This window comes from Gasterosteus aculeatus, chromosome 5 (assembly GCF_964276395.1).
Source record: "Gasterosteus aculeatus chromosome 5, fGasAcu3.hap1.1, whole genome shotgun sequence".
NCBI lineage: Eukaryota > Metazoa > Chordata > Actinopteri > Perciformes > Gasterosteidae > Gasterosteus > Gasterosteus aculeatus.
In genome coordinates, this window is record NC_135692.1 from 1,859,499 (window position 1) to 1,886,719 (window position 27,221).

Genomic DNA, 27,221 nt, shown 5'->3' on the forward strand with positions numbered 1-27,221 from the left:
TTTTTAATAAGGTTACAGTGGGTCAAAAAATCAGGAAAAGTATCTAAAAAAGAAGTCCTACTATACTGTAACAAAAAATATCAAGACAAAACGTACAGCAATGTTTGTAGAAACTGTGTGATATATTATCGTGACATAATGTTGGTATTGTATCCAGGTATCCAAAAAAAAAATGTACTGAAAAAGGCTTCCGAATCCCCTCGTCTAAATCACTGCGCCGCCTTTTACATCTCTCCACCCGTCTGCGTGTCAGCCCGCGGTGCAACCGAGCTCTGGTTTATACGGCTATTTTTATTATTGTTGTCATTGGTAAGCGCCACACATCTGCCTACCCAGGCCGGCTCCCCATTGGTTCAGCGGACTGTCCGTCACGGCACTTCCGTCCGTTTGGCCGCTTTTGATTGGCCGCCGTGCCTCTCTTTTTCCTCTTCTTCGCGGCGGTGGGTCGGAGCCGCTGTGTCCCCGGTCTGGCACGTTCCTAGCCAAATTCTCCACGGTGTAAAATTTGATACCCCCCTTTTTTTACGAAACCAAAATTACCCCCCCTTTAATTCCCCGCAACGGCTTCTACGTTTCCCGCTCAGCACGCGCCTCCGAATCTCCACCGGTCACATCCGAAGATGGCGGTGGCGAGCGGGATGTCGGGGTCGGCTGTAGCCCGGCTGGAGGGCCGAGAATTCGAGTATCTGATGAAGAAAAGGTCGGTGACCATCGGCCGGAACTCCTCGCAGGGTTCGGTGGACGTCAGCATGGGCCACTCCAGCTTCATCTCCCGGCGGCACCTGGAAATATTCACCGCGGGGGACGACGGCACCGGCACGGGGGAATTCTACCTCCGCTGCCTCGGTAAAAACGGGGTGTTCGTCGACGGGGTGTTCCAGAGAAGAGGGGCGCCCCCCCTCCAGCTGCCCCGCATGTAAGACCCATTCGGCCGGTTCGACTGAGCGTTTCCGAGCTGTGTTGTTGTTGTTGTTGTTGTTGTTTTGTTGTGCACGTGCTGTCAGGTCGGCGGAGTGCCGTTTGGATGTCATGTTGTCAGCTGCGCTTCTCACAATTCCCCACGCGATGGAAAATGCCTTTTTATGTTTCGTTAGCCGGTGATGGCGAGGTGCAGAGCACATGTCTCACTGAGGGCAAAGCCAGCGTCACACTGGAAGGACTTGTTATAGAATTTGGTGCAAACCTGTAGACGTCACTGTATTTCTGGCCATCACTGCTTCTCCCCCAGCCAACACGCCAGCAACACGTGCTTTTATTTGGACTCTGTGTGACAATAACACGCAGCACAAGTTGCATACTGGGCTCAAGACATTTCCCCAGTTCAGCTTGGCCTCGCTACCCTCTGGTGTGTTCACACTGCTCGGCTTGTTTATCAGTCCTTCTTCTCTCACTTGGTAATCTTCCTGAATTGTTGTTGTTGTTGTTGTTCTGGTGGTAACTCGCATTTCCCCTTTTTTTTTTAATACATATTTGGATGTGATCAAGCACTGTGGTCCCCAGGTGTCAGGATTCAATCATTGGAAAGTGTAAGCAACTGGTCCAAATATACCCTATTAATAATAAATGCGACCCGTTGGACACCGTGTTACATAATGGTGATGGTGGACGTCCATATATAAACCGAGACTCGGTGCTCCTCACTTGGGCCTGTGTTGCCTGGCAGAACGCTCCTTCTGTCCGTCCGTTCCGTTAGCATTATGGAAAGCATTGTGTTGCCTTCTCACGTCACTCGTCTTCAAACGACCAGGTGGAAACCGCCATCGTCATTAAAACACGCGTTTGGTCTCCAGGTGTTGTTTCCGGTTCCCCAGCACAAGCATAAAGATCACGTTCACTGCCCTGTCCAACGACAAGAAGGAGCCAAGGAACGTGCCGGAATCACCGGTCAAGCCCGTCCAACCTCAAATTTCCCCTCTGACCATCAACATTCCTGACAACATTGCCCACCTCATGAGCCCACTGCCTTCTCCCACCGGCACCCTCAGGTGAGCGCTGGTGTAACCTGTGCAATGACGACGCTGCCTTCAAAGGCTCATTCAAGTGGCTGTTTTCGTCACATGGGTTCAGAATTCCACGCGCTTTTTTTTTTTATTTTTCTCAGTGCGGCAAACTCCTGTCCGTCAAGTCCGCGGGGGGCTGGACTCTCCAGCTACAGGACAGGCCGCGTCCTGGCCTCGGACCTAATGGGGGACAACTCCCACTCCGAAAACGACAAAGAGGCCTCCGGGGAAGACAGCCCGAAGGTGAGCAGCCGGATAGAAACTGTTTAGTGTAATCATTCATTGAAAGAGGCCCTTTTCAAACTGCGTGGTTCTCCGCTCCATCCCTGGTTACTCATTGAAGTCTACAAATTGCCCAACGCTCACAATAACATAGACTTTGGAGCACTGGACCCGTTGATCGGTGGCTGTTTGTGATCCAACCAGAGGGAGAAGCGGCAACCTTTTTATTATTTCATTAATGAAAAACCCATTTCCTTCCTCTTTCCTTCCATTGTGCACAGGATGACTCCAAACCTCCGTACTCGTATGCGCAGCTGATAGTCCAGGCGATCACCATGGCCCCGGATAAGCAGCTAACGCTCAATGAGATCTACACACACATCACCAAGAACTACCCGTACTACAGAACAGTGGATAAAGGCTGGCAGGTCAGAGTCCTCACCGTTTACACTCGTCTGCATTCACCCTCTCAATCAGGCCGGTCACATGAAGTGCGTACAGCAGAAGACAACTCCAAGAATTTAAAGGTGATTTTTATTTTATTTTTCCCCAGAACTCCATTCGCCACAACCTGTCCCTCAACCGGTACTTCATCAAAGTGGCCCGCTCCCAGGAGGAGCCGGGCAAAGGCTCCTTCTGGAGGATCGACCCCGCGTCGGAGGGCAAGCTGATCGAGCAGGCCTTCAGGAAGCGCCGGCCGAGGGGGGTGCCCTGCTTCAGGACCCCCGTGGGGCCGCTCTCCTCTAGGTATAAAGCACTTTAAGCACTTGTTTTGGGTTCCTCATCATGTCTCTCTGAATGGACCCGTATTCCCCGTCAGTCAGAAAACGCTCCGTTTGAGCTCTTGTAGCAGCGACCTGTCAATCACAATGAGCTCCCCTTCAAGAATACTCAACACTTGTTGTCTATTTCCCTTTTATAGTTTACTATGGGAACATGCTGTACTTTTTATTGCTGAGGGAATAAATCAAGAAATGTCCTCATAGACGTCTATGAGGAGTCGCTCCATGAGTAGAGACAATGACGGGTTCCCGTGAAGACATGAAGCGTCGGCTTCACTCTGCAGAACCTCAGGTGGCCTTCTGGTGCAGCTCTCAAGCCGCAGCTTGGTAGCTGCTCAGGCTGGCGTTGTATTCAAATGAGCCTGCAGGTGACATAGTAAGCGCAGCCACATCTGATGGGCTTGTTGAATTGCATGCTTTCCCATTTTTGGAGCCCCCCCCAAAACTGACCAGGTTGCCTTATTTCCCAATTTGTGGGTTAGTAGACACTCAAATTAACCAAATGTTCATCCAGAAGCACCAGACTTTTCCTAATGTGTCCCCCTTTTAATTTAGACATGTGTGTCTTACAGGCACTTACTTGTCAATAATAATGGAGCTTACTTCTTCATCTGTCCCAGGAGTGCTCCAGCTTCTCCCAGCCACACGGGGGGACTGTCGGCCCACTCCAGCGGGGTCCAGACTCCAGACAGCCTGTCCAGAGAGGGGTCCCCTGTCCCCGTAGAGCCGGAGCCGACCCCGCCGCCTGCCCCCAGCCACGCCGCTGTGGTCCAGCCCAAGCTCGCCGTCATCCAAGAGGCCCGCTTTGCGCAGAGCTCCCCCGGTAAGCCGCAACCTTCCTGACGGGAGACATTTGAAGCAGTGAGACAAAAAAATTAAAAACGTACACCCCCCCCCCCCCCCCCAGGCTCTCCCCTCAGCAACCAGCCGGTATTGATCGCCGTGCAGCGCCAGATGCCTCAAACGACCATGAAGCCTGTGACCTACACCATGGCGTCGCCAGCCATCGTAACCACGTCGGGTAACTCCGCCCCCGTCATGCAGACGGTGCACGTTGTCCACCAGATCCCGGCCGTCGCCATGGCGACTGTCAGCGGACAGGCCGCTGCCGTAGTGAGCCCCAAGCCTCAGGAGAACGGCAGTGGAGAGCACCGGGAGATCAAGCGTGAGTTGCTGGTTCGCCGCGTCTCGCGCCAAGCTTTGTGTTTCCAGACTGAAAGTGTGGACGTCTTTTTCTTTTCTCCACACGCGTAGTCACTGTAGAGTCGCTCCCATCCATCACAGCCTCGTCAATCGGCGGAATCAGCCGCATCATCCAGACCTCTCAGGGGGCGCCTCTGAGGACGGTAACCATCATGCAACAGGCCCCGCTCGGTCAGCACCAGCTCCCGATAAAGGCCATCACACAAAACGGGACCCATCTGGTCCCCATCGGTGCGGCTGCCGGCACGGGTGAGAGACGCACGCATCCACCGAGACATCCTCGTCTTCATCCTCCTCCGCCTCCTCTTCTTCCTTATGTTTCTGTGCTTCTCTGCAAGTTAAAACACAGCGCTTGTCGCTCGGGGGAACAGCAGGATGTATGAAGCCGTATGACACCCTGTTTGCGCTGAGAGCTGCCGCGTGTCTCAGCGTGTGCAGCCCGTCCGTATGCGCCACTACGATTTAAACATATCAACACAAAGTGTGTATTGGCTGAAGGATGTTTCGGTCTTGACTCCCATGTGAGCACATATGAAACGCGTCGTGTACGGTTCATAGGAAGGTTAGTCAAGTGAGAGCATTATGGTCACAAGAGATCACAGATCACTTGGTAATCTTTGGCTGTTCTTCCTTCCAGCTGTTGCTAACCCTCTTCACCTCCTGGCGGCCCACGCCTCCGCCTCGGCGTCCCTCCCCACCAAGAGGCACAACGGAGAACTGCAGGGCCAGCCGCAAGCAAAGAGGGCTAAAGCAGAGGAGGAGAAGGAGGGCGGAGCAGCCGCCGCCGCTAACAACAACAAAAACGGCACCACGGACAGAGCCGGAGAAGCAGGGGTCAGTGAAAAGATCGGTGACAAGTAGCCCCCCACACACACGCCGGTCTGCACGCTGGCCCCTTGCTCTCCTTTACACATTGAGCCTCACACCTCCACACGCTCACCCTTCCATCATGTACTCCAAGGTGCCAAATAATCACAACTAGATGAGACTCGTAAAACACCCGCGGGACTACGGAATGTTCCAGACCCCCCGTGCCCCCCCTGTCCCCCCCTGTCCCCCCCCGCCAAATTCTCCATATATTTAACACCACGAAATACAGTACGATCCAAAACTGAAACCAAATTTGAAGATCAAAGAGTTGCTGATGAAGCTTGAGACCCAGACGGCAAGAAGAAGCACAGAGGGGCATTTTCACTATTAAGATTAAACACCAGATAATAAAAAATAAAAATAAAAACCGTAAATGAATAAAAAGAGACTTTTCAGCGAGGAGTCCTAACGCTCCCCCACAGACGGGACGGAGCCTCATCCTGGTAGCATTACAAGCGAGCACGTTTGCTGTAAACTGTCGGATTGCGAGTCCCCAGTAGTAGCGGGAAGCGTGGACGCTCCCGTGTCCGGCAGCTAGCCTCCGTGTCCTACGTAACCCGTCGTGAGTAGATATGCAGTATTCCGTTGTGTATCTTTGGATCTTTTTGAGTGTTTCTCTGTTTCCCAAGGCTCCGACACTATCTAGTAATAATGAACTAAAAGCTGTAGGTGGGGTCTTTAAGAACATTCAAACATCACGAGATATTTTGGGAATCCTTTTGTTTCTTTCTTTTTATTTATATATATATATATATATATATATATATATATGTGGACCCTTTTTTGTTCAGTGAAATGAATGTAGTAAAGAAAACACTATCTATGGAGTGGATGTTCATTTTTTTTCTGCTGATTCATGCAAATGAAATTTCTTTATAACTATACACTCGTGAATAATTTTTTTTTTCAGATTTTACAAATATCCTGTGAGTCTCTTCCCATGCGTATTTGACCATATGCTTCATCAAGCTTGCATGTTACGGATCTAGACACAATGTACTTGATTATCTGAATATGGAACTGAAGAACATTTTGACTGAATCTACGCTAATGATTCTGACCAGTGCTGCACTTAACCCTCTTAGTTTGGTTATTTTTGTACTCCCACTCTCATTTGCTCCCCCGTCACCTTGCGTTGTGTTTGTTACATTTTGTGTTGAAGTTGGCAACTCCTTGATCAATAATTTTATTCTGTTTTAGGCTTCCAACCGAGCCTGTTCAGAATGTATTTTATGTTACGCAAGGAAAAACAAGTGATAGGTGTTTGTTCTGCTTCAGTGGGTAAATGCATTTTTTTTTTATATATATATATATATATAATATAAAATATATATATAAATTTATTTAAAACACATAATCCTTTTAGTTTGTATTTCTTTGAGTAAAAGCATTTTTCTGCTGGGCAAATGCGAAATGTACAATCTGTTGAACGTGAAAAGGTGATTGGACTGGATGAGCGGTGAGATTTAGCGACTTCTAGTGGTGAGGTTGCAGATTGAGAGCAGCGACGAATCCCCCGACTCACCCGTCTCAGGTAAGGACATTTAATACCACACAGATCAATAATTGCTTTTCAAGTACAAATCTGTTCAGAACTGGCACGATACATTTATTTATAATTCAGATATTACTAATTATTGTTGCTATTGAATCATTACTGATGACAAAAGCAAAGTTGCAATATAAAGTTCCTTGTTATTCAGCATTTAGTAACACAGACATCGGTCATTCCTCCCAGGATTTTCCTTCTCAGCCAGCAGAGGAAAAGACTGGAGACAAAAAAGCGTCTCTTTTGCGCCGTGCTTGTTGATGCTGTTTTTTACTCTTGAATGCGTTAATGCGCGTGCAGTGAAGAGCGTAGCTGTGGTCAATCCAAGCGATCCTCACGTCGCCTGGTTCGCTCAGCTGTGTCCACGGCAACCGTGGCAATGTGGTGTTGGACGTGGCAGCCTCCGTGGAAACGGACCCTCAGCTAACGACCATTTAAGGTCCAGGGCCCTGTTCCTCGTACGGGGCTCAACGAAGTCGATCAAATGTCCCATTATCCAGCTCAAATTACCGAGTCTCATGTCAATCATCTATCTGGGTTCCTCGAAGGCGGATCGGCGCTCAAACCGTCTCGTTAGTCTGAACCAGATGTCATCGGGATAATCGTCTTACGTTTAGACGGCGGAGTCGATCACCGAAACCGGGATTTTTTTAACAGTATAACGGCAAATAAACTTAAAGGAAGCGCGTCTTTCTTCTCCGCTGACGAGCAGGAAATGATCATGAGCACATATGAGGAAATAATATGTGTATTTGAATCATTTCTGTCAGATGAATTTAACGTATTATACATATTTTACGTTGTTCATTGTGTACGTCCATCAGTCTGTCCGTCCGTTTCTTCCCTTTATTCTCCCCATCAAATACTTTTTCATTGTTTGGGGAGTTTTTCCTGTGATGATGTGAAGGTTTCTGGACAGAGGACGTCACATGTGTACAGGACGGCGCCCCCTGGAGGCTACAAGCCCGACCAAGTATCACACGCACGTTGACATTAAATGATTGAGTGTAAAATGTAACGGCTCATTTAAGGCCTCGTCACTTTAATCAATCAGATTATATTTAAATGTGTCTGCTGGCAGGAGGCTTCATGATGATCATCATCCAATGAGAAGAAAGATCTCAACTCCTTCAGAGTATGTAGATGAAAACAAGCCCAAAGCATCAGATTGATATGAATGACTAGGATCTATGTATCATATGTGTGTAGAACTAGGACTTTATTATGTGTGTATGTGAGAATCATTATAGATCCATCGTTCATCATCAGACATTTGAAGCAGTGAAATGTGGAACCGTTTCTATAATAAAAATAATTGATGAAATGTGTAAAGCCAATGTTATCAAAGTGAATAATAATAACAAAGTGGTCATGTCAATACCAGACCTAAGCAAATATGTTCATGCCGCTGAAATTTAACCAGTAATTGGAGAAAATGCGCGTATATGTGGAGCCTTAATGGAAGCAGAAGAATGGAAGATGGATTTGAACAGACTGCGGACCTGCGTGAGGGAAGAGCTCGGGCTGCTTTGAAGGATCATACATGAGCGACACTTTATCCCGGGTGCTCTCCATCTGAGGTTCAAACTGGACTTTGTATGAAATAACAGAAATGTGCAGTTATTAAAGATGAGCTGAAAGAAAAGTCTTAACCAAGACCACCATCTGACATCAAGCTAGTGAAGAAAGCTACTTTAGACAAAAATGGAAAGATTGGAGCCATAATGGAGTTTACAATTCAAAGAGTAGAATCACGCTGCTGTTATCAGTGTCTGAATTAAGTATTAGGAAATACACAATTTTATGTTTTATGTAAAACCGAAATGAAAAAAAGGAACTTTGAATATTAGAGAATTAATGGTTGTATCCTTGAAGGACATGTAAGTCATCCTACTGGAAAGTGTTGTTTGAAGACTACTCAGATTATTACCCCCCAAATTACATGCAAACTCTTTGGGAGGCAATGAGGGGGTGTAAACGTACTCCCACAACTAAAAGTGTGAAAAAATGTTTTGGGCATTTCATCCCCCCCCCGATGGTAATGTTGAAACGTTTCTAAGATTGGGGAAATACGTGTGTAACCGCACCTTAAGAACCCGCCCCTCAGCCCCTGAATGTAGTTCAACAAGTTGGTCGAGCCCTGCTGATTGACAGCTGCTGATAGATGTGCTCTGCATTTCCAATTCAGCACCATTAACAATGATTCAAACGTTGAGGCAAACAAACAATACCGATAAAGACCATTTATTGAAAGCCAAGCGTATGTTCACAAGCACTTTATTGATGATGTGAGGAATTGAAATTACTAATCAAAGAAGAACTTTTCGGGGCGGTGTAAAAATCGATATCTTTAATGAAACTTCTTTGCATGAGCTTTAACAAGCTCAGGCCGACAAAATGCCTCAGGGCGCCGGTAGACCTGCAGCCCTTCCCGCAATCCCAGCAGAGGGACGCGGCCTCTTTCGTGTGAGTCCAGTCGTGCAGCGTCAGAGCAGATTGGTAACCGGACGCCTTGGGACACTTGAAAGGGAGGTTGCCCGTGTGGAACCTTTGGTGCCGGATGAGACCTCTCAGATCTGTGTAGGTACGTTGGCATGAGGTGCAGGGAAAAGGTCCTCTGAAGTTGTGCGCGTCAACATAATGCCGGCTGAGGTCTACGAGGCCTTTGAAACTCTCCCCGCACTTGCTGCAGGAACAGGCCTTGTGTCTCAGATTATGCGTTTTAAGTCTCTGCGTGTCCGGGAAAGTACAGTGAGGTATCTGTATTGAAACCCTTTGATTTTGGTTTAAAGTGTTTAACTCACTTATTAATCCTTGTGAAAATGACTGTGCTGTGCCATCCACATTGTTATGTGAAAACTTCCTGAAACATTTCATAGATAAAATTGCTGGCCTGAGCTTTTCATCCCCTGTTTCTTCCGATGGCCACTCTGTTACTTTTTCATGCCCAGCTGTCTTTCAGCAGTTTGAGCCAGTTTCACTAAACCTTCTTTCTGACATAGTCAAACAGCTTCGTCCAACTAACTGCCTACTGGATTGTATCCCTGCACGCTTACTTAAAGATGTTTTTAACACTGTTGGTCCAGTATTTTATCCTTGGTTAACTCATCTCTCAGCTCAGGGTGTGTTCCAGCCGCTTTTAAACATGCTGTTGTGCAACCACTCTTAAAAAAGAAAAATCTGGATCCGTTAGTTTTGTCTAACTTTAGACCTATTTCTAAATTACCTTTTTTATCCAAGGTCTTGGAGAAGGTGGTTTTTAATCAACTTCAATCATTTTTAGATGATTTTAGTATTCATGAAAAGTTTCAGTCTGGCTTTAAGCCCCGCCACAGCACTGAAACTGCCCTTCTAAGAGTCTATAACGACCTCCTCTTAGCTGTAGATTCAGGAAATTCTGCTGTTTTAGTACTCTTAGATTTGACTGCTGCCTTTGACACTGTCAACCACTCTATCCTTTTATCCCGACTCAAGCAAAGTGTTGGCATTACAGGTATAGCCTTAAAATGGTTTGAATCCTACTTGACAGATAGGAGTTTTTCTGTCCACATTGGTAACTGCTCTTCATCTGTTGCCCCTCTGTCCTGTGGGGTCCCCCAAGGTTCCATTTTGGGACCAATGCTATTTTCTCTGTATATGCTGCCCTTAGGGTCCATTTTTAAAAAACACAACATCTCTTTCCATTGTTTTGCTGATGATGTGCAAATTTACTTGCCTGTAAAAAACAATAAGAAGGACACTATCAAGCCGCTGATAAACTGCTTGAGTGATCTCAAAGTATGGATGGATCAGAATTTTCTCTGTCTTAATGACAGTAAGACCGAGGTTGTTGTGTTTGGACGTGCTGAACATCTCAGTGCCTATGTAGATACTCTCAGTATTTTAGGCTCCCAAATTCGTCCTTTTACCAGAAATCTGGGAGTGATTTTTGACAGTGCTTTTAAACTTGACAAACAGATTAGTTCTGTTGTCAAAACTAGCTTCTTCCAGCTGAGACTTCTGGCTAAAGTCAAGCCCTACTTGCTACGCAAAGACTTTGAGAGAGTCATACATGCATTCATTACGTCCCGCTTAGACTACTGCAATTCACTGTATGTTGGGTTGGATCAGTCATCCCTTCGTCGCTTGCAGTTAGTCCAGAACGCAGCAGCTCGACTTTTGACCAGGACAAAAAAACGCGACCACATTACACCGGCTTTGGCCACCCTCCACTGGCTTCCTGTTTGTTTCAGGATTGAATTTAAAATTGTATTAATTGTTTTTAAAATTTTAAATGGGTTGTCGCCTTCCTACTTGTCGGAGCTCTTACATGTCCACACACCTATCAAAGCACTGAGGTCGTCTAATCAGATGCTCCTCGATGTGCCTGGATCCCGGTTAAAATCCAGAGGTGACCGAGCCTTTTCAGTGGCTGCTCCAAACCTCTGGAATAGTTTACCTATCCATGTAAGAACAGCTCTGACCATTGCAACGTTCAAGTCCCTCCTTAAAACCCACTATTATTCATTGGCTTTTAATTCTAGTTGAGCTTTGATATTTTGACTTTGTTCTTCTCTACTGTCAGTTATTTTGTATTGTACATTGTGCTCTGTCTGTGTTTTATTGTATCGCTGCTTTTCGAGCTTGTTAAGCACTTTGGTCAACTGAGGTTGTTTTTAAATGTGCTATATAAATAAAATTGAACTTGAACTTGAACTTGAACTTTGATTTCCTGCTGGTCAGGTTACCCCGACGAGGTCCCTGTCCCGCCTCCTCCTTGTCCCCTAACTGGACTTTGCTACTGCCTTGCTGGGTGAGAAGAATAGGCACTCCCTCTCCTGAAGGAGCTCCCACGTGTTTCAGGTGGTTCCGACAGTCCTCTTCAGAAGTCCCGACACCCATAGGCAGACTGGGGCCGCGTCAGTGACTGCGGTCACAAGGTCGCCCAGCAGCCCATAGTTGGCCACAATTTCCTGCTGGACAGTCCTCCAGACGGCTGCAGAGACCAGCCGAAGCGGTGGGACCAGGAGACGCAGACAGGACAAGGGCAGAGGGGGGCTGGATCAGGAGAGGAAAAAATGATTTAGTGATTATAGAACAAACATGTCATGTCATATCATGATAAATACAGGCATCATACAACTATGCAATTTTCCTTCATGCAAAGAATTCAAAATTTTGATATTTTTACAGCAGAATTTGGTTATAATTTGTTGTTTTGCGTGTTCATTTGAAAACGTCCCAACACACTGCTTCAGCCCTCACAGGTATACTTCACTGGAACCAATACATATCGAAATGACAGGCACGTCGAAAAGAAAAGTTAAACTTTTCTCATGAAGGCTCTTGTTCAAAGGAAGGAAGGAGGCTCAGAAAGCCTCTGAGTTCCATTTGCGAGGGCAGCGTCTGTCTTGGGGCTTTGATGGCTTCACTTGACTGCTTCATTTCGACGTTACTATAGTTAACTCATACAATAAACCCTATAAGAAAGACAATGAAATATGCGTACTGTGGTATATTGGATCGAGCACTCGGTGCTCGATTGTGTTTGACTGTCACTACTACGGAGTTCTGTGATAGTTAGTTCATGCCTGGGAGTGTAACAGTAATTATACATATAGCATACAGCCACAACAAATACATATATATATTTATTTCTAAAGTGAACTTTTTCAGTTGAAGACGTTAAATGACGTTCATCGAAGAAACACACGTTGCAAAACCGAACAGTTATACAGCGGCATACTTTTATGTGTATATGTATTAATGGAACGAGGCCACGGCGATAATGTCACACACACTATAAAATTCTTTAAAACAAGTATGGCGACATACTGCTGCTACCGGTCTTGTCCGACATGTGAGGCATGATTTGCCATTGAAGGTTTCGTGCTCCTCTTAGAAATGGCAACAGACGACGACGTTAAGCTAAGCTAGTCAGAGCTAAAGAGGAGCCCGGGGACGTATTTAGCGGTGACTCCGGAAGTGCACGCTACGCGGAAGTGGACGTCTGTTGTCACAGTGGGCAGAGGTGAAAGAGTTGCTGCCTGTGAGATAAACAACAGGACAATGGGATGTCACGACTAAGACGGCGAGTAAACAGCAGGAGGCTTTCGTAAGACCCGCCGCGCCCGCAGGTTTGTTTGTTTGTCGTCTTGGAACGAGAGCGGCGTGTCGGCTCGCAATTGGTGGCCATTGAGCGCGAGCATCGTTTCCTTCATCACCGCCGGCCGGTCTGTTCACATCGTCACGACTGCAGCCGCTGTCTGTCCGCTGTCCTCCTCAGGCCCGTTGTCCGTTATGTGTCATCTACAGCTGAGGACCCTGGTCTTCGTCGCCTGGCTGCTGGCTTACGTCGCCTTCCTGCTCTCCGTCAGGAAGATGTGGACGGGGAAGTACGTCCGCAGCCCGCTCGCGCGCTCGCTCTTCATGAACATGGCGGGCGCGCGCGACGCCGCCGCCATCGAGACGCAGGAGGTAGGACTTCGTCTCGGTCCCGCCCGCCAGGCCCGCCGGCACCGGCCTGCGGCCCGCGTGCGAGGGGACCACCTGCGGCCCGTTCGCGCGTGACGACCTGTGAGCCGTTGAGCAGAACGGGGGAGCTGCGGCCCTTTTCAAAGCATCACTCGCTTTGTTTTAATGTCGGTGCCCTCGGAGTGTGCTGATCTTTAGCCTCAGGATTTTCTTCTTAAATATTACACTGGTGTGTTCATGAGTCCTGGGTGAAGCACGTCAGTGTGTTGGATGAGGTACCCGTCATGGGGAGAGATCACGTACACCATCAACGGAACATTCGTTTCAACGTTTTTCTACGCTTTTATTCTTGTTAATGTGAAAATCTCAAATAGCTAAATTGTGCAAAACACCGAAGGATCTGATAACATAACATGTATGCAGTTTTAAGAAGGTCAAAGTATAGTAAATGAAGTTTCCTGCTGTCCTGCTTCATTTTTCCTTAATCCGTCTTCTTGTCCCTCTAGTGGTACCAGTGCGGACCGGACCTGCTCGGAGAATCGGTGCGACCCCTCTTTGTCCAGAGCCACCTGGACGAGGACACCAAGGCTTTCCTCAAGGGCAGCGTGGAGAAGTCTGGCTGGCTGTTCACGCAGCTGTATCACTCGTTCATATCCACGGTCCTCGGCCCACTGGTGTCACGCACCTCTATTAACGGGTGAGTGACACGCACACACACGCACACACACACACGCACAAGGGTCCCTGTTTTAACAGTCGTCCCCTGACTTGCTTCTCCGTGTCTCCAGGTTTCTGGGTCGCGGCTCCATGTTTGTGTTTTCGGCAGAGCAGTTCCGGCGGCTGCTCCGGATTGACGCCGAGTGGAGGGCCGACAGGCTCCTGGACCTCGGGGCCGGAGACGGGGGGGTCACCGAGGTGATGGGGGTCCATTTCAGGGAGGTCTACGCAACCGAGGTCTCGCCACCCATGAAATGGCTTCTCCAGAGGAAGAACTACAAGTGAGTAGTAGAGCCCGAGTGCCAAACCAACGTTATATATCTCATCTCTCCTAATAAATTCAAGCTGCTTCCCCTTTATTCATTTATTTATTTAAGCAATAAGGATCGGCAACCCTCTGCTGCGCGTCGGGCGTAACAACGCCCTCAAATTGTTACATTATTGGACAATAAAGTAAATCTTCTTGTACCTTATTGCTTAATTAACACATTGTGGAATATTAAAATCAGAGTCTCTGAATCAAAGAGATGAATGCTGTACATGTTTAAATGAAGTTCCATTAAAATATTTGTCCAAAGTCAATTTTTAAAAAAGTTTTGACATAGTTTATTATCTCACAAAAAGGCTTGTGAACGTTTCATTGGTAAATTAAAGCCGAGGTGCTGCTATTTGGGCGGAACCAGAGGGCGGGAGCCGTGCAGAGGATCATTTTTCCACCGTAACTAACATTTTACCGTAGTCTTAGAAGTAACCTGTCCCCATCTTTTCTTTTTAACTTTCCGTCGAGCTTAGACTGCTGGGCATCAACGAGTGGCACCAGACCGGTTTCCAGTATGACGTCATCAGCTGTCTGAACCTGCTGGACCGCTGCGACGACCCTCTGCGCCTCCTGCGGGACATCCGCCTGTCGCTGGTCCCCGACACGGGGAGGCTGGTCCTGGCCGCGGTGCTTCCCTTCCAGCCCTACGTGGAAGTCGGTCAGTCGATCAGAGCGCATGCCAATGTCATAAGCCTCCCTCTGCAGCGAATAAAAACCTCCTTCTGCATCTGCTCTCAGGAGGGAAATGGCAGCGTCCCAAAGAGCACGTCAGAGTGAAAGGGAAGACGTGGGAGGAGCAGGTAACCAACCTGTCCAATGAGGTGTTCCGGAGGGCGGGCTTCGAGGTGGAGGCCGTGACGCGGCTGCCGTACCTCTGCGAGGGGGACATGTACAACGACTACTACGTCCTCGACGATGCGGTTTTTGTTCTCAAGTCCTCGGGGGAGAGCTCGGGTCTGCCCGAATACTAAATGCAACGTGGAGCCGCAGGAGGCTGCGCGGCCGCACACGGGCACCGGCGGGTTGCTGCTCCAGGGTTTCTACTGCAATGTTTCTACGCTTCCTTCATCAATCCCAGTATTACTGACGGTATTTCTTTATAAGCAGCAAGGCAGCTGTGAAGCTCAGGTACTGTAGTGTCGACATTTACCAGCCTTCAACTCAACAAAGCAACAACATTTGAGCTGAGGGGTCACCATCACTGTGGGTGTTCAGTGTTCCCTCACGCTTTCATCACTCTCAAAGGAAAATATTCATGGACAAACGTTTCAATTGGTGACAGAGAATCAATACACATACTTGATTTAACCAATGTGATTTGGACTTTTTGTGTTTTAATGCAATTTTTTTTTATCTCGTTCTCTTTTTACTTTTACTGGTGTTAAGTATTCAAAAATAATGAGGCCTTTTTGACGCAAGCCTGTGTAACATAGGTTATCGTTGTTTTAAGCTGCATTTATTGATTGTCATTTTGAGCACTAAGGAGCAGAACAAAGTACAATACTATCAAGAATTATGGGTACTGGAACGTACACTTTACGTTGAGAAACAGTTTACGTGAATTACAGTAGTGACACTGTAGAAAAAAGTAAAATAACCACAGCGTCCATTAGTTTACTGTGAGTAAACGGGAAATTAGTTTTATAGGGATCTCTAGCTGCCGCTGGCACCACCGGAAACTCATTAACGACACCGCTCGCCTATTACAACAGAAATGAGTCATTAGTTACACTAAATACCAAACAGCGTAATGTTGGCTGCGCTGCTCGTCAGCTGACTGAGGATTCTGTGACCAATCAGCTGTGTTTTAACTTTACGTGTCCTCGATTAAAGGGTCCAATGGAAACAGTCCAATGGAAACGGTTCCAAGCAAGTTGAGTCGAGCAGCAACACACGCTGCGAATCAGGCAATCGTTTGTCAGCTAGTTGCCAAATCGACCAGTCTGCCTTTTTTCAATGGTCAAAAAAGATAATATCCTATCTGGTGGAAACTGAGAAATGGTGATGGTGAATACTTTAAGGCCTCGTAGAGCTCAGGGAGCACTACACGCGACCCCTGTCATGATTAGGGCGGCTTTAATGCTAAAATAGAGTGTTGCTGTGAAACACAATTAGTCCAAATAAATAGCGGTCAAGCTAACGTGTCACAGCGATATGGGTTCTCCAACATTAGCCACCGCAAGCTACAGGTTGCAGGGAAAGTGTTTTCTGGGGTTTTTTTTGCTTTTTTTATTCAATCTGTTCTGTCTGATTTTGTATGATTTGTTACATGGTTTTCTTTTAATCAGTGCTTCACTAATGTACTATTAAATGTCCCACAATGAATGCAACATTTATACTGAGTATCGTATGGATTTGCAAATAAAAATTCAGCGTTAATTTCAGACCTTTCTCACCTGTCATGTATCCATGCCACTGTGTAATGGTTCATACTATCTTAGAGACTGGTTTGTGGCAGAGTTGAGGGGTCTCTAGGGACCCCACCGGAACCGGGTTCCCCCACTCCCCTTGAAGTACACAACTGAACGCTTCCCCGTTGACTCGGTGCTGAATGAAGGGCGGTCATGCTCATCGAAGCACCTGCAGTGAACTGGCGAAAGACGTTGGAAGAGGACTAAAGGCGTCCCGTTGTAACCTGTTGGCACTTCTGTGACAAACTACGTTTCCTTTTAGTTTAAATTGTAGCCTGAGTGTGTCGTGTATTTTATGCACACAGCCGGAGGGAGTTTCCTCGTCGCATTTCCTTGTACGTGTTCACCGTAGAGCCGAAAGATGAAGCTCGTATCTCCTGCGTTTCACGCGGAGCGTGGACGCAGCACTCGTGTAGCATAACTTATGCAAATGAGGCGTCCCTCTCTCCTGATTGGCTGAGCGCAGCGCGGGGCCCGTCTACCATTGGCTACCGTCGTCTTGGACACGTCCCCGAGCCACGTCGCGCATAGCTCGCCATTTTCCCATCTTCTGAAGCCAGTCTATTTTGGTGTCGCGGTGTCATTCAGCGCCGTCGGATCGTTAATTGATCGTCATCACAGACAAACTGAGCTCTTTGTAGACTCTTTCATCGGGTCACCTCTGCTGGAGCTCCGCAAACATGAACATTTTCAGGCTAACCGGCGATCTCTCCCACCTAGCAGCCATCATCATCCTGCTGCTGAAAATATGGAAAACCAGGTCTTGTGCCGGTAAGTGAGATTAGTCGTCCATCTCTGCAGTTTGCGCGAGCTTCCGTTTAGCACAGACGTAAGTCTCTTCGTCTCGACTACACGTGACAAAAGTCTAGTGTGTAACTTCTTCGGTCAGCTCATTAGCTATTAGCGTTAGCCGGCTGGCAAGTATCCCTGACGCTACCTTAAACAAGACAGCCTCCCTTTGTGACACCCGCGGTCACTCCCACTCACAGGCCAGCGGGTCAACGCGGGTCAACGCGGCGGTGAACTTGACGAATGCTCGAGTCGGGAAGACGAGACACCCGTGAAGTCCAGCTAGCAGCCGCTAACCTTCTTGCTAGCTGACGTTAGCCTTCACTGCGCAGCGGGCCCAGCAACGGCGTCGGTCAGGAGCAAAGGTCAAAGGGCACCCGGAGGGCCAAGGCGGATGTTAGTTTGACATGTGGGGCCTCGTCCTTTTCAACTGTGTGTGTGTGTGTGTGTGTGTGTGTGTGTGTGTGTGTGTGTGTGTGTGTGTGTATACGTACGCCGCGTTAGCCCAGCGTGTCCCCTCTGACGTGGCAGCACCGGGAGCTCACGCGCTGTCAGTGGGAAATGCAAAGTCCGCGATGGAGTCTGATGGAGTCCGGTTGCATCCGTTTGGATTATGACCCGCACGGTCCCGAGAGGTCGCTCAGACCGCCGCACGCTGCGTTATCGCGGGGACGCTTTGCTGCGTTGTCCCGCTGCTCAGCCGACGGTCAAAGGTCATGAAACCAGATTACTCAGTGGCTTCTGACGATGCACTGGCCGAGGACAGGAACCGGGATAAGTTGTTAGGAGGCACTAGAGAACAGCGAGGCAGTTTGTGTGAGTCCGGCTGCACTCAATCACTATTTATGTTGGCAAGTGGGTGTTTTAAGTTTGACATCAATGGGGCGGCTCAGTGGACGCCGCGTCGTCCTTTTAACCACAGAGGAAATACCGATATGAAAAATGTGATCTGGTATCTTCTCACAGGTATTTCCGGAAAGAGTCAAGTCCTGTTTGCCTTGGTGTTCACCACTCGCTACCTGGACCTGCTCACCGCCTTCATCTCGCTCTACAACACCAGCATGAAGGTGAACACGCTCGCACTCATTTCCTGTATTTGAACCGTGGGCTCCACTCCGACACGCCTGTTTGCCAAAGGGTGGCCACGCGAGATTGTCATTCAAGAAGGCCGGTGCCCGCTGCGGCAAGTGAGTATCCAACCGGTAACGTTGTCTGGGTCTTTCAGGTCATCTACATTGGGTGCGCGTACGCAACCGTCTACCTGATCTACCTCAAGTTCAAGGCCACATATGACGGGAATCACGACACGTTCCGAGTGGAGTTCCTGGTTGTCCCGGTCGGGGGCCTGGCTTTCCTGGTGAACCACGACTTCTCTCCCCTGGAGGTCAGCAACACTGCACAGGCACACTGGGTTTTATAAGAAAGCTTCTAGGTGGCTCTTCATTATTCCTCCATTCCTTCTCTGCGCTCAAAAGCACCGCCACTCTTTCCTAAGGGAGCGAGATTTAACTGGTCCACAGTAATCTAAGCAGCATGCTCTGCACTCCACCATTCGTAGGCACTCTCTCTCTCTCACTGACTCACTTCATTTACTAACTTATGTCCAGGAGTTGGATTAATGACAATAAAACATGACGCATAGACGTGTCTGTGATGTTGCATCTCCAGGCAAGTTTAGGTCCATTTCTACCTCCTGTGGTCTGACGTCATTCACGTAAACGTAAAGGAAAGGACACATATTCAATGTTTACGCTTGCAGCTGTTAAATGCTGCACACACACACACACACACACTCATACACACGTTGATGCACAGATCCTTTTAGTTCAGTTGAGGATGATGCAGCTCCTCTGGAATAAGTAAATGTAAAAGTATTTTAATTGAGTCCGCGCACATCAGCCCTGTTTCCCTCTCACACATCAGCCTCCCATTATCTCTCCCACCAACCCTCTGCTCCCTCTTCTGTTCGGCCCAGATCCTGTGGACTTTCTCCATCTACTTGGAGTCGGTGGCCATCCTGCCGCAGCTTTTCATGATCAGCAAGACCGGTGAGGCCGAGACCATCACCACCCACTACCTGTTCTTCCTGGGACTCTACAGAGCCCTTTACCTCTTCAACTGGATATGGAGGTTCTACTTCGAGGGATTCTTCGACATGATTGCCATCGTTGCCGGGGTCGTACAGACAATCCTCTACTGCGACTTCTTCTATTTGTATGTCACGAAAGGTGAGTGCTGCTGCGTTCTCCTCGGAGACTCTCTTTGGGGGGCGGCGTTGGCGTTTGGGCTTTTCGTTTCATATCGCACTGTTGCGCACATCTGTCTTTCCGTCTGAGCTACTTCACACAGACTGACACATGTGGCGACATTGGACACAGTTCAGTGAACCAAACTACTTTCTGTATGCCTAATAATAATAATAATAATAAAATATTTAGAAGTAAAAAGCCTGTACCTTATCAAAACACGTGTTCGACAAGCAGAGTTCAACTTCAGCTTCAACGGAGGCCGTTTGTCTTTGTTCTTGTAAACTGCTCTGCTGTCCAAGACGAACAGGGCAGAGGTCAGATGGAGTTACTGATACCATCTAATCTTCACACCAACGTTACTTTCCATTGAGATATTATTAACTTTATGTAGTGACTCTGCTGCTCTGGGAACATCTTCGTTAATCCTGTTTTTGATTTTATCTGTAAATGATCTGAGTAGCTCCTTGTAGAAACACAATCCTGAAGATGCCTCTCTGCTTGAGGGCCACCCTCGTTTAGAAAGACCGGGGTGGGCCGAGGGGTTCAACGCTCCATTAAAACTCACCACTAAGTGTCGCTAAATCTCAGTGTTCCTGCTGAATCAATCAAGTATCAACAATAACATTTCAATTCCTTGAATTATAATATGAAATATTATTTCAACAGCCCTTCTACAAGATGTTGATTTTTCATGAAACGCTGGACTTTTATCGCTTGATATTAAAAGTGTGAGAAACAAACACCCTTAGTAGAATCGCTCCTAGACGATTTAAGCCAGTGGTATGAAACGTCAGCTGGATCAGTCTGTTTTCTGGCTGTTGTGCATGCTGACGTCCATCATGATGTCGCTTCTCGTTTCAGTGCTGAAAGGAAAGAAGCTGAGTCTGCCGGCTTAAGTGCCAAAGAGGAGTGCTTTGGGAGACTCATAGAGGGGGACGGGACGGGAGGAGGTGAGGTATTGCTCGCCTCTGAAGCCCCCCCTCCACCCCCACTGCTTCGTCCTCGTCCCAAGTGTAAGATGCCTGAGACAGAGAGCGACCGGCTGCACCTTCTTCCCATCCGCAATCAGCGGGATCAGAACCCTGCAGTGGCCGGTCCGTGGCCTTTTAGGATTTCTGTTTGATGCATCTTGCCTTAACTTTTTTTTAATACTCTGTATAAAGGATGAAAAAAGAAAAAAACACAATTTCTTTTCTACAGAAAAATGTGGACAAAAAATGTACTACATTTGTGTACATTGGTGAAAAAGAGATGAAGATGTAAAATTGCCTTGATCTGGCATTGTATGATATTGAAGCGGACTTCTTGTGGTGGGATATTGATGCAAGCGTATGTAATAGCGTTTCAATCAGAATAAATGTGCTTTGTTTTTCATTCCTGACTCAATTGGGGAGGAATTTAACTAATCCGAATCGAATGATGTTCTGCTTTGTTTTTGACCACTCTGGGTTTCCATGTATAAAGACTGTCTGTTTTAGTTTCCCGTGCATTTGGTAGAGTAGAAATTCATTGTAGATGCCACAATTTAACTCTTCTTCCAGAAATGAAAATATTCTTCTTCTTTTTTTCTAAAGCCTTCCAAATTGGCTGATATGAGTTGCTTTTGTGTGATTGACAGTAAATGGTTGGGAAGGATGCACGTCGTTGTAAATGGCTTTCTTCATTTCAACATTGCGTTTATTACCCGGTGAGGACATCACACACACGTTACCTGTAAATATACATCTTTGCCCAGCTCATCCATCTCAGCCCTGTAAAGGTCAGAGAGAATTCTCTGGTGATGTTTGAATCATCTCAAGATAAAATTCTTTGGCTTTTCTTTCAGACACAGATGTATGTTAACGTTTATATCTTCCTCCTGGCTTCCAATGAATAGAGCAACTAGTTGTGCATACTTTCTACGGCAGGATGAAAGCTCACCTTTTGCGCAGGAGCGAGGTCCTGCTTAACGTAGTTTTAATCAAATAGTTCTCGAGACACATTTGCTTCACTCCAAGTTTCCTTTTTCATTTATTGCCAGAGCTTTTGCATGATCTTGCTACCACGAATAAAGCTGTTATGGGAAACATTTGTGTCACTGCTGTGGTTACAATGAGGGTTAAAGAGCGTCTGTGCTGGTGCACTGTGCTTGTTAGGGCTCAGCCATGTTGAGAGCCGTTTGGAGGCAATCGATCCTCGGCCCAAGTTTAAAAAGAAAAGGCTGTTTAGTGTTTACTCATTTTATTCTTTTTTTTTTTTTTTTATATTTACAATAAAAAAACTAATAACGCGGTGGTGTCCATATAATTTGGCAGCAGGAAAACCAGAAAGACGTCTCCTTCCCCCTTTCCGACAGCCTCCTCGGCGGAAGTGAGGCGGACGGGGAGAAGGAGTTGGGACGGTTCCTGAGTGAAATTACCCGAGTGTGTAGAAGTACTGTACGTGGCCGCCATGATGACAGCTGTTCGAATTATCTAAATGCCAAGGAAAGGAGCTTCAACGCTTCCTTAATTAGCTCCTTTGGCATAGGAACCACTGGACTTTCCTGTACCAAAGGAAAGGAGATCATTCAATCCCACAATTCCTTGCGGTGGCAATGTTTATATCTCGCCGCTGCAGACTGACGTCACTAACACGCGTCTCCCGTCTCATCCTAACCACGTAGCTTAGTGGAAGCGCAGCGGCATTCTCTAAACACCGCGGTTGTCTCCTCGTGAATTCCGCAGAGGTGAAGTGGTGAGGAATCGGTGTCCCGAGGTGACATGTTTCACTATTCGAATCCAGCGGGGGATTTCTCCAGTGACCCCTGACCTCGGCCTGTCTGAGTGCGCTGCGTAAACAGGATGGAGTATAGAACAGCACAGGGTAATTAAGACCAGTTATTCACCATGTCATCGCTGTCACTGGCTTAAGTTCGGCTTGTAGCTAACGCGGGCTAACTCACCTGAGGGAATGCTAAACGGCGACCTGCGTGTGCACAGAGACGGTGCTCTCCCTCCCCTAAGCGTGTTACTAAAAGACGTTGAATACGTGACAGTATTCTGTTTAAGCGCTGTGTGGTTTTTGTTCTTTAAGCATCGTAACATGCGTCAACGAGGTTTCCGGGTATTCCGCTTTCATTCCATTGCATATGTTCGCCTGTGGGCACACCAGCAACGTGTGCTGGTGTTTGCACGCAGGCCCTCCTCTTCCCCTCGCTGCCCTGCGCCTCCTGGTGCCGCCGATTCGACTGGTCTCGGCAGCCATCTGGCAGAGCGTCCAGCAGGGAGCCGTGTCCGACTACGGGATGCTGGAGGAGTTTGTTTCCGTGGTTACGGACGTGGTTCCAGAGCTGCTCACCCGGCGCCAGAGGGCTCAGCTCATCCTGGGCCTGAGAGCACGGGTGAGGAGGAGCAGAGGTCGATCATTAACAACCAGTATTTGTTACCGGGGTCGTGGGTTTTAGTTCTTTCTCTTTGCCCCGCGGGTTTAGCTGATCCTGGAGCTTTGTCAGGCCCAATCTCCTGCCGACGTTGGGCTTGTTCAGCCACACCTGGAGAGGGTGCAGGTGCTCATGGAGGCGTTGGCAATAGACGTGAGTTGGCTTTGTGGCGTTGCTTTGTTTAATTATAATGTAATTGACTTTTTCCCCCTTTTTCCTAATGTCCGTGTCATTTTCCACAGGGCAGTGCCACAACTCTGAACGTTCAACACTCCAAATTTCTGGATCTAGTCAACAACTTGCTGAAAAATCGTGACGAAAGGGAAAACTTTTATCAGGTCTGTGTTAATGTTGCTCCTCGGACTCTGTTTAATAAATAACACAAGGTTTTAATTTATTTGAAACCATCAAACCTTCCTCTGACGGCGCTATTGTTCATGTGTAACCACAATGTCTATATATCATTACTGTGTAATACATTATCGCATGACTGGCTCTCTATACAATGACTCTCTCTTAAATCGTATTTATTCTCGTACTGGCCTGTTTTCCTCAATGTGAGACCCTCGGTATGTTTCAGAAGGTTTTCCCTCAAGCGTTCGGTCCCACCTACGATGACGCACTCCGCGCCTTGATGCGGATGTTTCTGTGCAGACTGGAACAGTTTCTTCCTCTTCAAACGTTCCAGCAGGTACAACATGAAAACGCGTGAAATGTTTCCAACACAACCTCCTGTTGATGAAGGTCCGAAGTCCTTTTTCACCCCTTTCCTTCTCTTCAGGTTTCCTCCGTGTTCGCTGAGGGCTCGTCGGTTCTTGAGGAATGTATGCAGTCTGTGTCCCGGCACCAGGAGCTCAGAACCCTGCTGCAGTATCACAGAGACCTGAGCCCCCCGGATCATAATGGCAAGCCTCTGGTTCCCGCTTCCTCTCTATAACCTCTGTAGCCAGCTCAGCCGTCGCCAGTGCTTCAATCAAAGAAATGCCCATTACTCCTTAATGAATTACCCTCTTTGAAGAACTTGTATATCCTTGAGGCAGTGACCCATTGAGGTCGCTCTAGTCCTCATGTTTTATATTAGTGGAGCACATGGCTGTGATGTGAAAGGTTTGACTTGCAGTGATGTGGCTATTATCACGCATCACAGGGGCCTAATTCCCATTAGCAGTTACTGTCTGGAGACCAAACCAGGACTAGAATAATATTGGATTTATGTGGATGAAGAAGAAGCCATTTTATGGGGAATTGTTGGTGCATTTAAGCCGTCGCTCACAGGGAGCAGGTGGGGTTGTGTGTTGCTCAGGGACGTGGAGGAGCCGGGTCAGAGACCGATAACGGTCGCTTGTGACATTTTCCAACAGCTTTATACTCCCAGCAGGTAACGGTAAAAGCACATTTGGGAAAATGAAATGATTCAAAGTGATTAGAATGTATTTGGGGGGCCTCCAGCCCGCGCTCGGGATGCTTCGGCTCGCTCCGTGTACTTCGCTTCTTATGCCAGAGGTAAAAAAAACACACATCAAACAAAATAAATGAGCACTGTTTCAAATATCTTTGACGAGTCGAAGCTCTCTGTGAATGATGGACACAGACTTACTATTTGTAAAACGTTTGTACTTTGTACAGCTTCGACTTTTAGTCACCATTCCTTTTTTTCCTCCTTTCAGATGGTTCCTTGGATGGCGCCTGCATTATTTCAGCTCTCGAACTCACCATTGAAGAAGGAACCCTGACCGATAAGCCACCAGCCAAAGTGTGGGACGCCACTTTGGAGAAAGGACCTTTGACCTTGTCTCGCGACACAACCGCCGAACATCAGTCAAGCCGGATAAATGTTGACAGATCTGCTGTGGCTCCCGGGCAGAAGGGATCAGAGGGGCCTTTGGGAGATGTTACAAGCCATCAAGAAGACGCAGGCCGCGTTCACGGTCAAGCCGACAACACTTCTCAGCTTCTGAAACAATGCCACGTCCCGCTGAGAAGGCTGGACGTGGCGCCGCCGACTCGCCCTGCCAGAGCCAACAGAGGCCTGAGGATGAAAAGGATTCTGATGGAGGAGAAAAGAGGTCTTTGTGAAGAGGTCCCGCCTGTCTGCAGGAAAACGAAAGCCTCCGGTCGGGCTCTTCCACACGTGTCTGACGAGGAGGAGGAGGAGGAGTCCTACATGGCTCCCATCAACGACTGCAGTGACGACTCGTGGTCGTACTACTCCGACCGCGAGGCCGCCGGCAGTGTCAGCGCGGCCGATTCGTGGTCCAACTACTCGGGTGACGAGTCTCCGCCTGGGACTCCCGGCGGTAGCTCTGCCGAAGGGGATTCCAACGAGGAGCCTAAGGAGGTGCCGGCTGCCAGCAGCGGCGCCCCCAAGAAGGCTCGGAAAGTCCAGTGTTTCATCTGCAACGAGCCGGTGAGCACGAGCCTGAGGGCCCACATGAAGAGCCACTTCCCCGCCGGCGACTACGCCTGCCCCTGCTGCGACAGCCGCTTCAAGCTCCTGTCCTCGCTGAGGCTGCACCTGAACCGGACCTGCTTCGAGTACGGCCGGCAGCGGGCGGGCGAGTCCGCGAACCTCTTCCCGTGCGGCCAGTGCGGCGAGACGTTCGGCCACAAAGTGTCCCTGGAGCGCCACGGACGGACGCACAGCGAGCTCTACTGCCCCGCGTGTCGGAAGGTGTTGCGGGACGCGGCGACGCTGGCGAGGCACAAGGCCTCTCACGCCCGCTTTGCGTGCAACCGCTGCGAGGAGACCTTCGCCCTGTTCAAGCCGCTGCTTCGCCACTGCGAGAACATCCACAAGCTCAGGAAGCCGTTCCAGTGCAGCCACTGTCCCGCGGCGGTGGCCGAGCTGCGCGCTTTGATCGCCCACGAGTGGAAGCACACGGGCCGCCTGCCGTTCCGGTGCGCCCTGTGCCCCTCGGGGTTCAAAAGCGACGCGGACCTCGCGTCCCACCAGAGGGTCCACACGAGGGAGAGGCCCTACCTGTGCGCGCAGTGCGGAAAGACGTTCTCCCAGAGGTCCAACCTGCTGCGGCACCTGACTTTCATCCACGGAGACTCTCGCGACGAGAAGAAGTATTCTTGCAGTGAGTGTGAGAAGTCCTTCAAGGAGAAAGGGTCCCTGAAGAAACACCAGAAGACCAAACACCTGCGCGAGTTGTTCCGCCACCCGTGTCCGTACTGCGGGAAGATGGTCTCGGCGTCGACGATGACGAGGCATAAACTGATCCACACGGGCGAGAAGCCTTTCAGATGCACGGCGCCCGACTGCGACAAGGGCTTCAGGTCGGCGTCTGAAGTGAAGAGGCACGTGTTGGTGCACCACAGCACGGAGAGGCCCCATAGATGTGACGTCTGCGGCAAAGGCTTCATAAAGGTGTGTCATCTGGAGGCGCACGCTAAGATACACTCGGGGGAGAAGCCTTTCGTCTGTCATTTCTGCAACAAGGCTTTCCCCAAGCGCTACAGCATGGAGAGACACAAGAAACTTGTCCACTCATTCGTAGCGCGTTGACCCGCGTTGGGCGGCGGGTTGACGTACGAAGTTCCAACCATTGAAATCGTATCATCATTTTCTGCACGGATTGTGAACTTCGAGGAAACCTTATGAATGCCATTTTTATCTATAGGATTATATCTGCATAGTATATAATATACATATGTTTATATTAAATGTGTGTGTGTGTGTATATATAACACTTATTATCATTTGAAATTTAAAACGATTATAAAAAGCCATCATCGATGGAGCCCCGATACCACGAGTCACCATGACAACAGTAAATTAAAGAGCTATTTCACTGCGATGGAGTTGCAGGTCCTTCTGCAGGCCTACGGTGAGTATGAGCACGTATTTCGCCGCAAATGCAACACAGCTGCAGCAGCGAAGGAGAGAGAGACTGCGTGGGGAAAAATCGCTGCCCGAGTCAACGTGTCAAGTTTGAATGTACTGTTCCATTGACATAACATTTTACCGTAAGATCGTCACAGTCTATAGTTAATATAAGTAGGAATGTAATCTGATTTGATATATGGTGCAATCCAACAGGGGAAAAAAGGACATGGAAGCAGCTAAAAATGAAAATATGAAAATACAGTTAAAAAAGGTATGACATATATTGCTATGATTGCATCTCACTTTAATTTTAATTCATTGTCTTTAATGGACTAAGTAAATATTAATTCAGTGGCTACTTGAAATAGTAAATCAAACCCCTAATAAAATGTTGTTTTTACACTTTATTTCACTTAATATCCCAC

General features: G+C 48.1%; 3 protein-coding genes and 1 long non-coding RNA gene across 5 annotated transcripts; 3 read left to right on the top strand and 1 right to left on the bottom strand.

Annotated features, from left to right (window-relative positions):
* The first annotated feature begins 402 nt into the window (after positions 1–402).
* LOC120819472 (forkhead box protein K2) lies at positions 403–16,496 on the top strand. The gene is made up of 13 exons (XM_078102986.1): positions 403–916; positions 1,791–1,985; positions 2,102–2,243; positions 2,504–2,650; positions 2,776–2,969; positions 3,625–3,827; positions 3,912–4,169; positions 4,259–4,456; positions 4,845–5,041; positions 13,586–13,776; positions 13,868–14,077; positions 14,589–14,773; positions 14,854–16,496. Exons 1-13 carry the CDS (start codon positions 621–623, stop codon positions 15,084–15,086), a joined length of 2,649 nt encoding a protein of 882 aa, XP_077959112.1. The 5' UTR covers positions 403–620; the 3' UTR covers positions 15,087–16,496.
* Positions 8,888–13,268, bottom strand: LOC144407969 (uncharacterized). The gene is made up of 2 exons (XR_013467702.1): positions 12,441–13,268; positions 8,888–11,663 (listed from the first exon to the last, which is right to left on the bottom strand). It is a non-coding gene; the product is annotated as an uncharacterized LOC144407969 (long non-coding RNA).
* A 136-nt stretch (positions 16,497–16,632) lies between the features above and the next one.
* Positions 16,633–21,630, top strand: kdelr2b (KDEL endoplasmic reticulum protein retention receptor 2b). The gene is made up of 5 exons (XM_040176403.2): positions 16,633–17,297; positions 18,282–18,382; positions 18,541–18,699; positions 19,291–19,543; positions 20,426–21,630. The coding sequence occupies exons 1-5, from the start codon at positions 17,207–17,209 to the stop codon at positions 20,458–20,460; spliced, it is 639 nt and encodes a 212-aa protein (XP_040032337.1). The 5' UTR covers positions 16,633–17,206; the 3' UTR covers positions 20,461–21,630.
* Positions 21,631–21,900: 270 nt separating this feature from the next.
* On the top strand, positions 21,901–27,185 carry LOC120819211 (uncharacterized). 2 transcript variants are annotated; one of them, XM_040176397.2, is made up of 7 exons: positions 21,901–22,408; positions 22,723–22,925; positions 23,016–23,117; positions 23,207–23,302; positions 23,545–23,655; positions 23,746–23,869; positions 24,632–27,185. In XM_040176397.2, exons 1-7 carry the CDS (start codon positions 22,387–22,389, stop codon positions 26,473–26,475), a joined length of 2,502 nt encoding a protein of 833 aa, XP_040032331.2. In that variant the 5' UTR covers positions 21,901–22,386; the 3' UTR covers positions 26,476–27,185. The 2 variants fall into 2 exon arrangements, with proteins under 2 accessions (XP_040032331.2, XP_040032332.2); XM_040176398.2 differs by having other exon boundaries at positions 22,172–22,408; positions 23,548–23,655.
* The last annotated feature ends 36 nt before the right edge of the window (positions 27,186–27,221 follow it).

Bases quoted from the DNA above. Each gene is read 5' to 3' on its own strand.
- LOC120819211 (XM_040176397.2), top strand. From the start codon at position 22,387: ATGGAGTATAGAACAGCACAGG. The intron at 22,409-22,722 runs GTAATTAAGACC...GTTTGCACGCAG, and splicing joins GGAGTATAGAACAGCACAGG to GCCCTCCTCTTCCCCTCGCT. The intron at 22,926-23,015 runs GTGAGGAGGAGC...CCGCGGGTTTAG, and splicing joins TCCTGGGCCTGAGAGCACGG to CTGATCCTGGAGCTTTGTCA.
- kdelr2b (XM_040176403.2), top strand. From the start codon at position 17,207: ATGAACATTTTCAGGCTAACCGGCGATCTCTCCCACCTAGCAGCCATC. The intron at 18,383-18,540 runs GTGAACACGCTC...TGGGTCTTTCAG, and splicing joins TCTACAACACCAGCATGAAG to GTCATCTACATTGGGTGCGC. The intron at 18,700-19,290 runs GTCAGCAACACT...TGTTCGGCCCAG, and splicing joins ACGACTTCTCTCCCCTGGAG to ATCCTGTGGACTTTCTCCAT.
- LOC120819472 (XM_078102986.1), top strand. From the start codon at position 621: ATGGCGGTGGCGAGCGGGATGTCGGGGTCGGCTGTAGCCCGGCTGGAG. The intron at 14,078-14,588 runs GTGAGTAGTAGA...CGTCGAGCTTAG, and splicing joins CTCCAGAGGAAGAACTACAA to ACTGCTGGGCATCAACGAGT. The intron at 14,774-14,853 runs GTCAGTCGATCA...ATCTGCTCTCAG, and splicing joins CCAGCCCTACGTGGAAGTCG to GAGGGAAATGGCAGCGTCCC.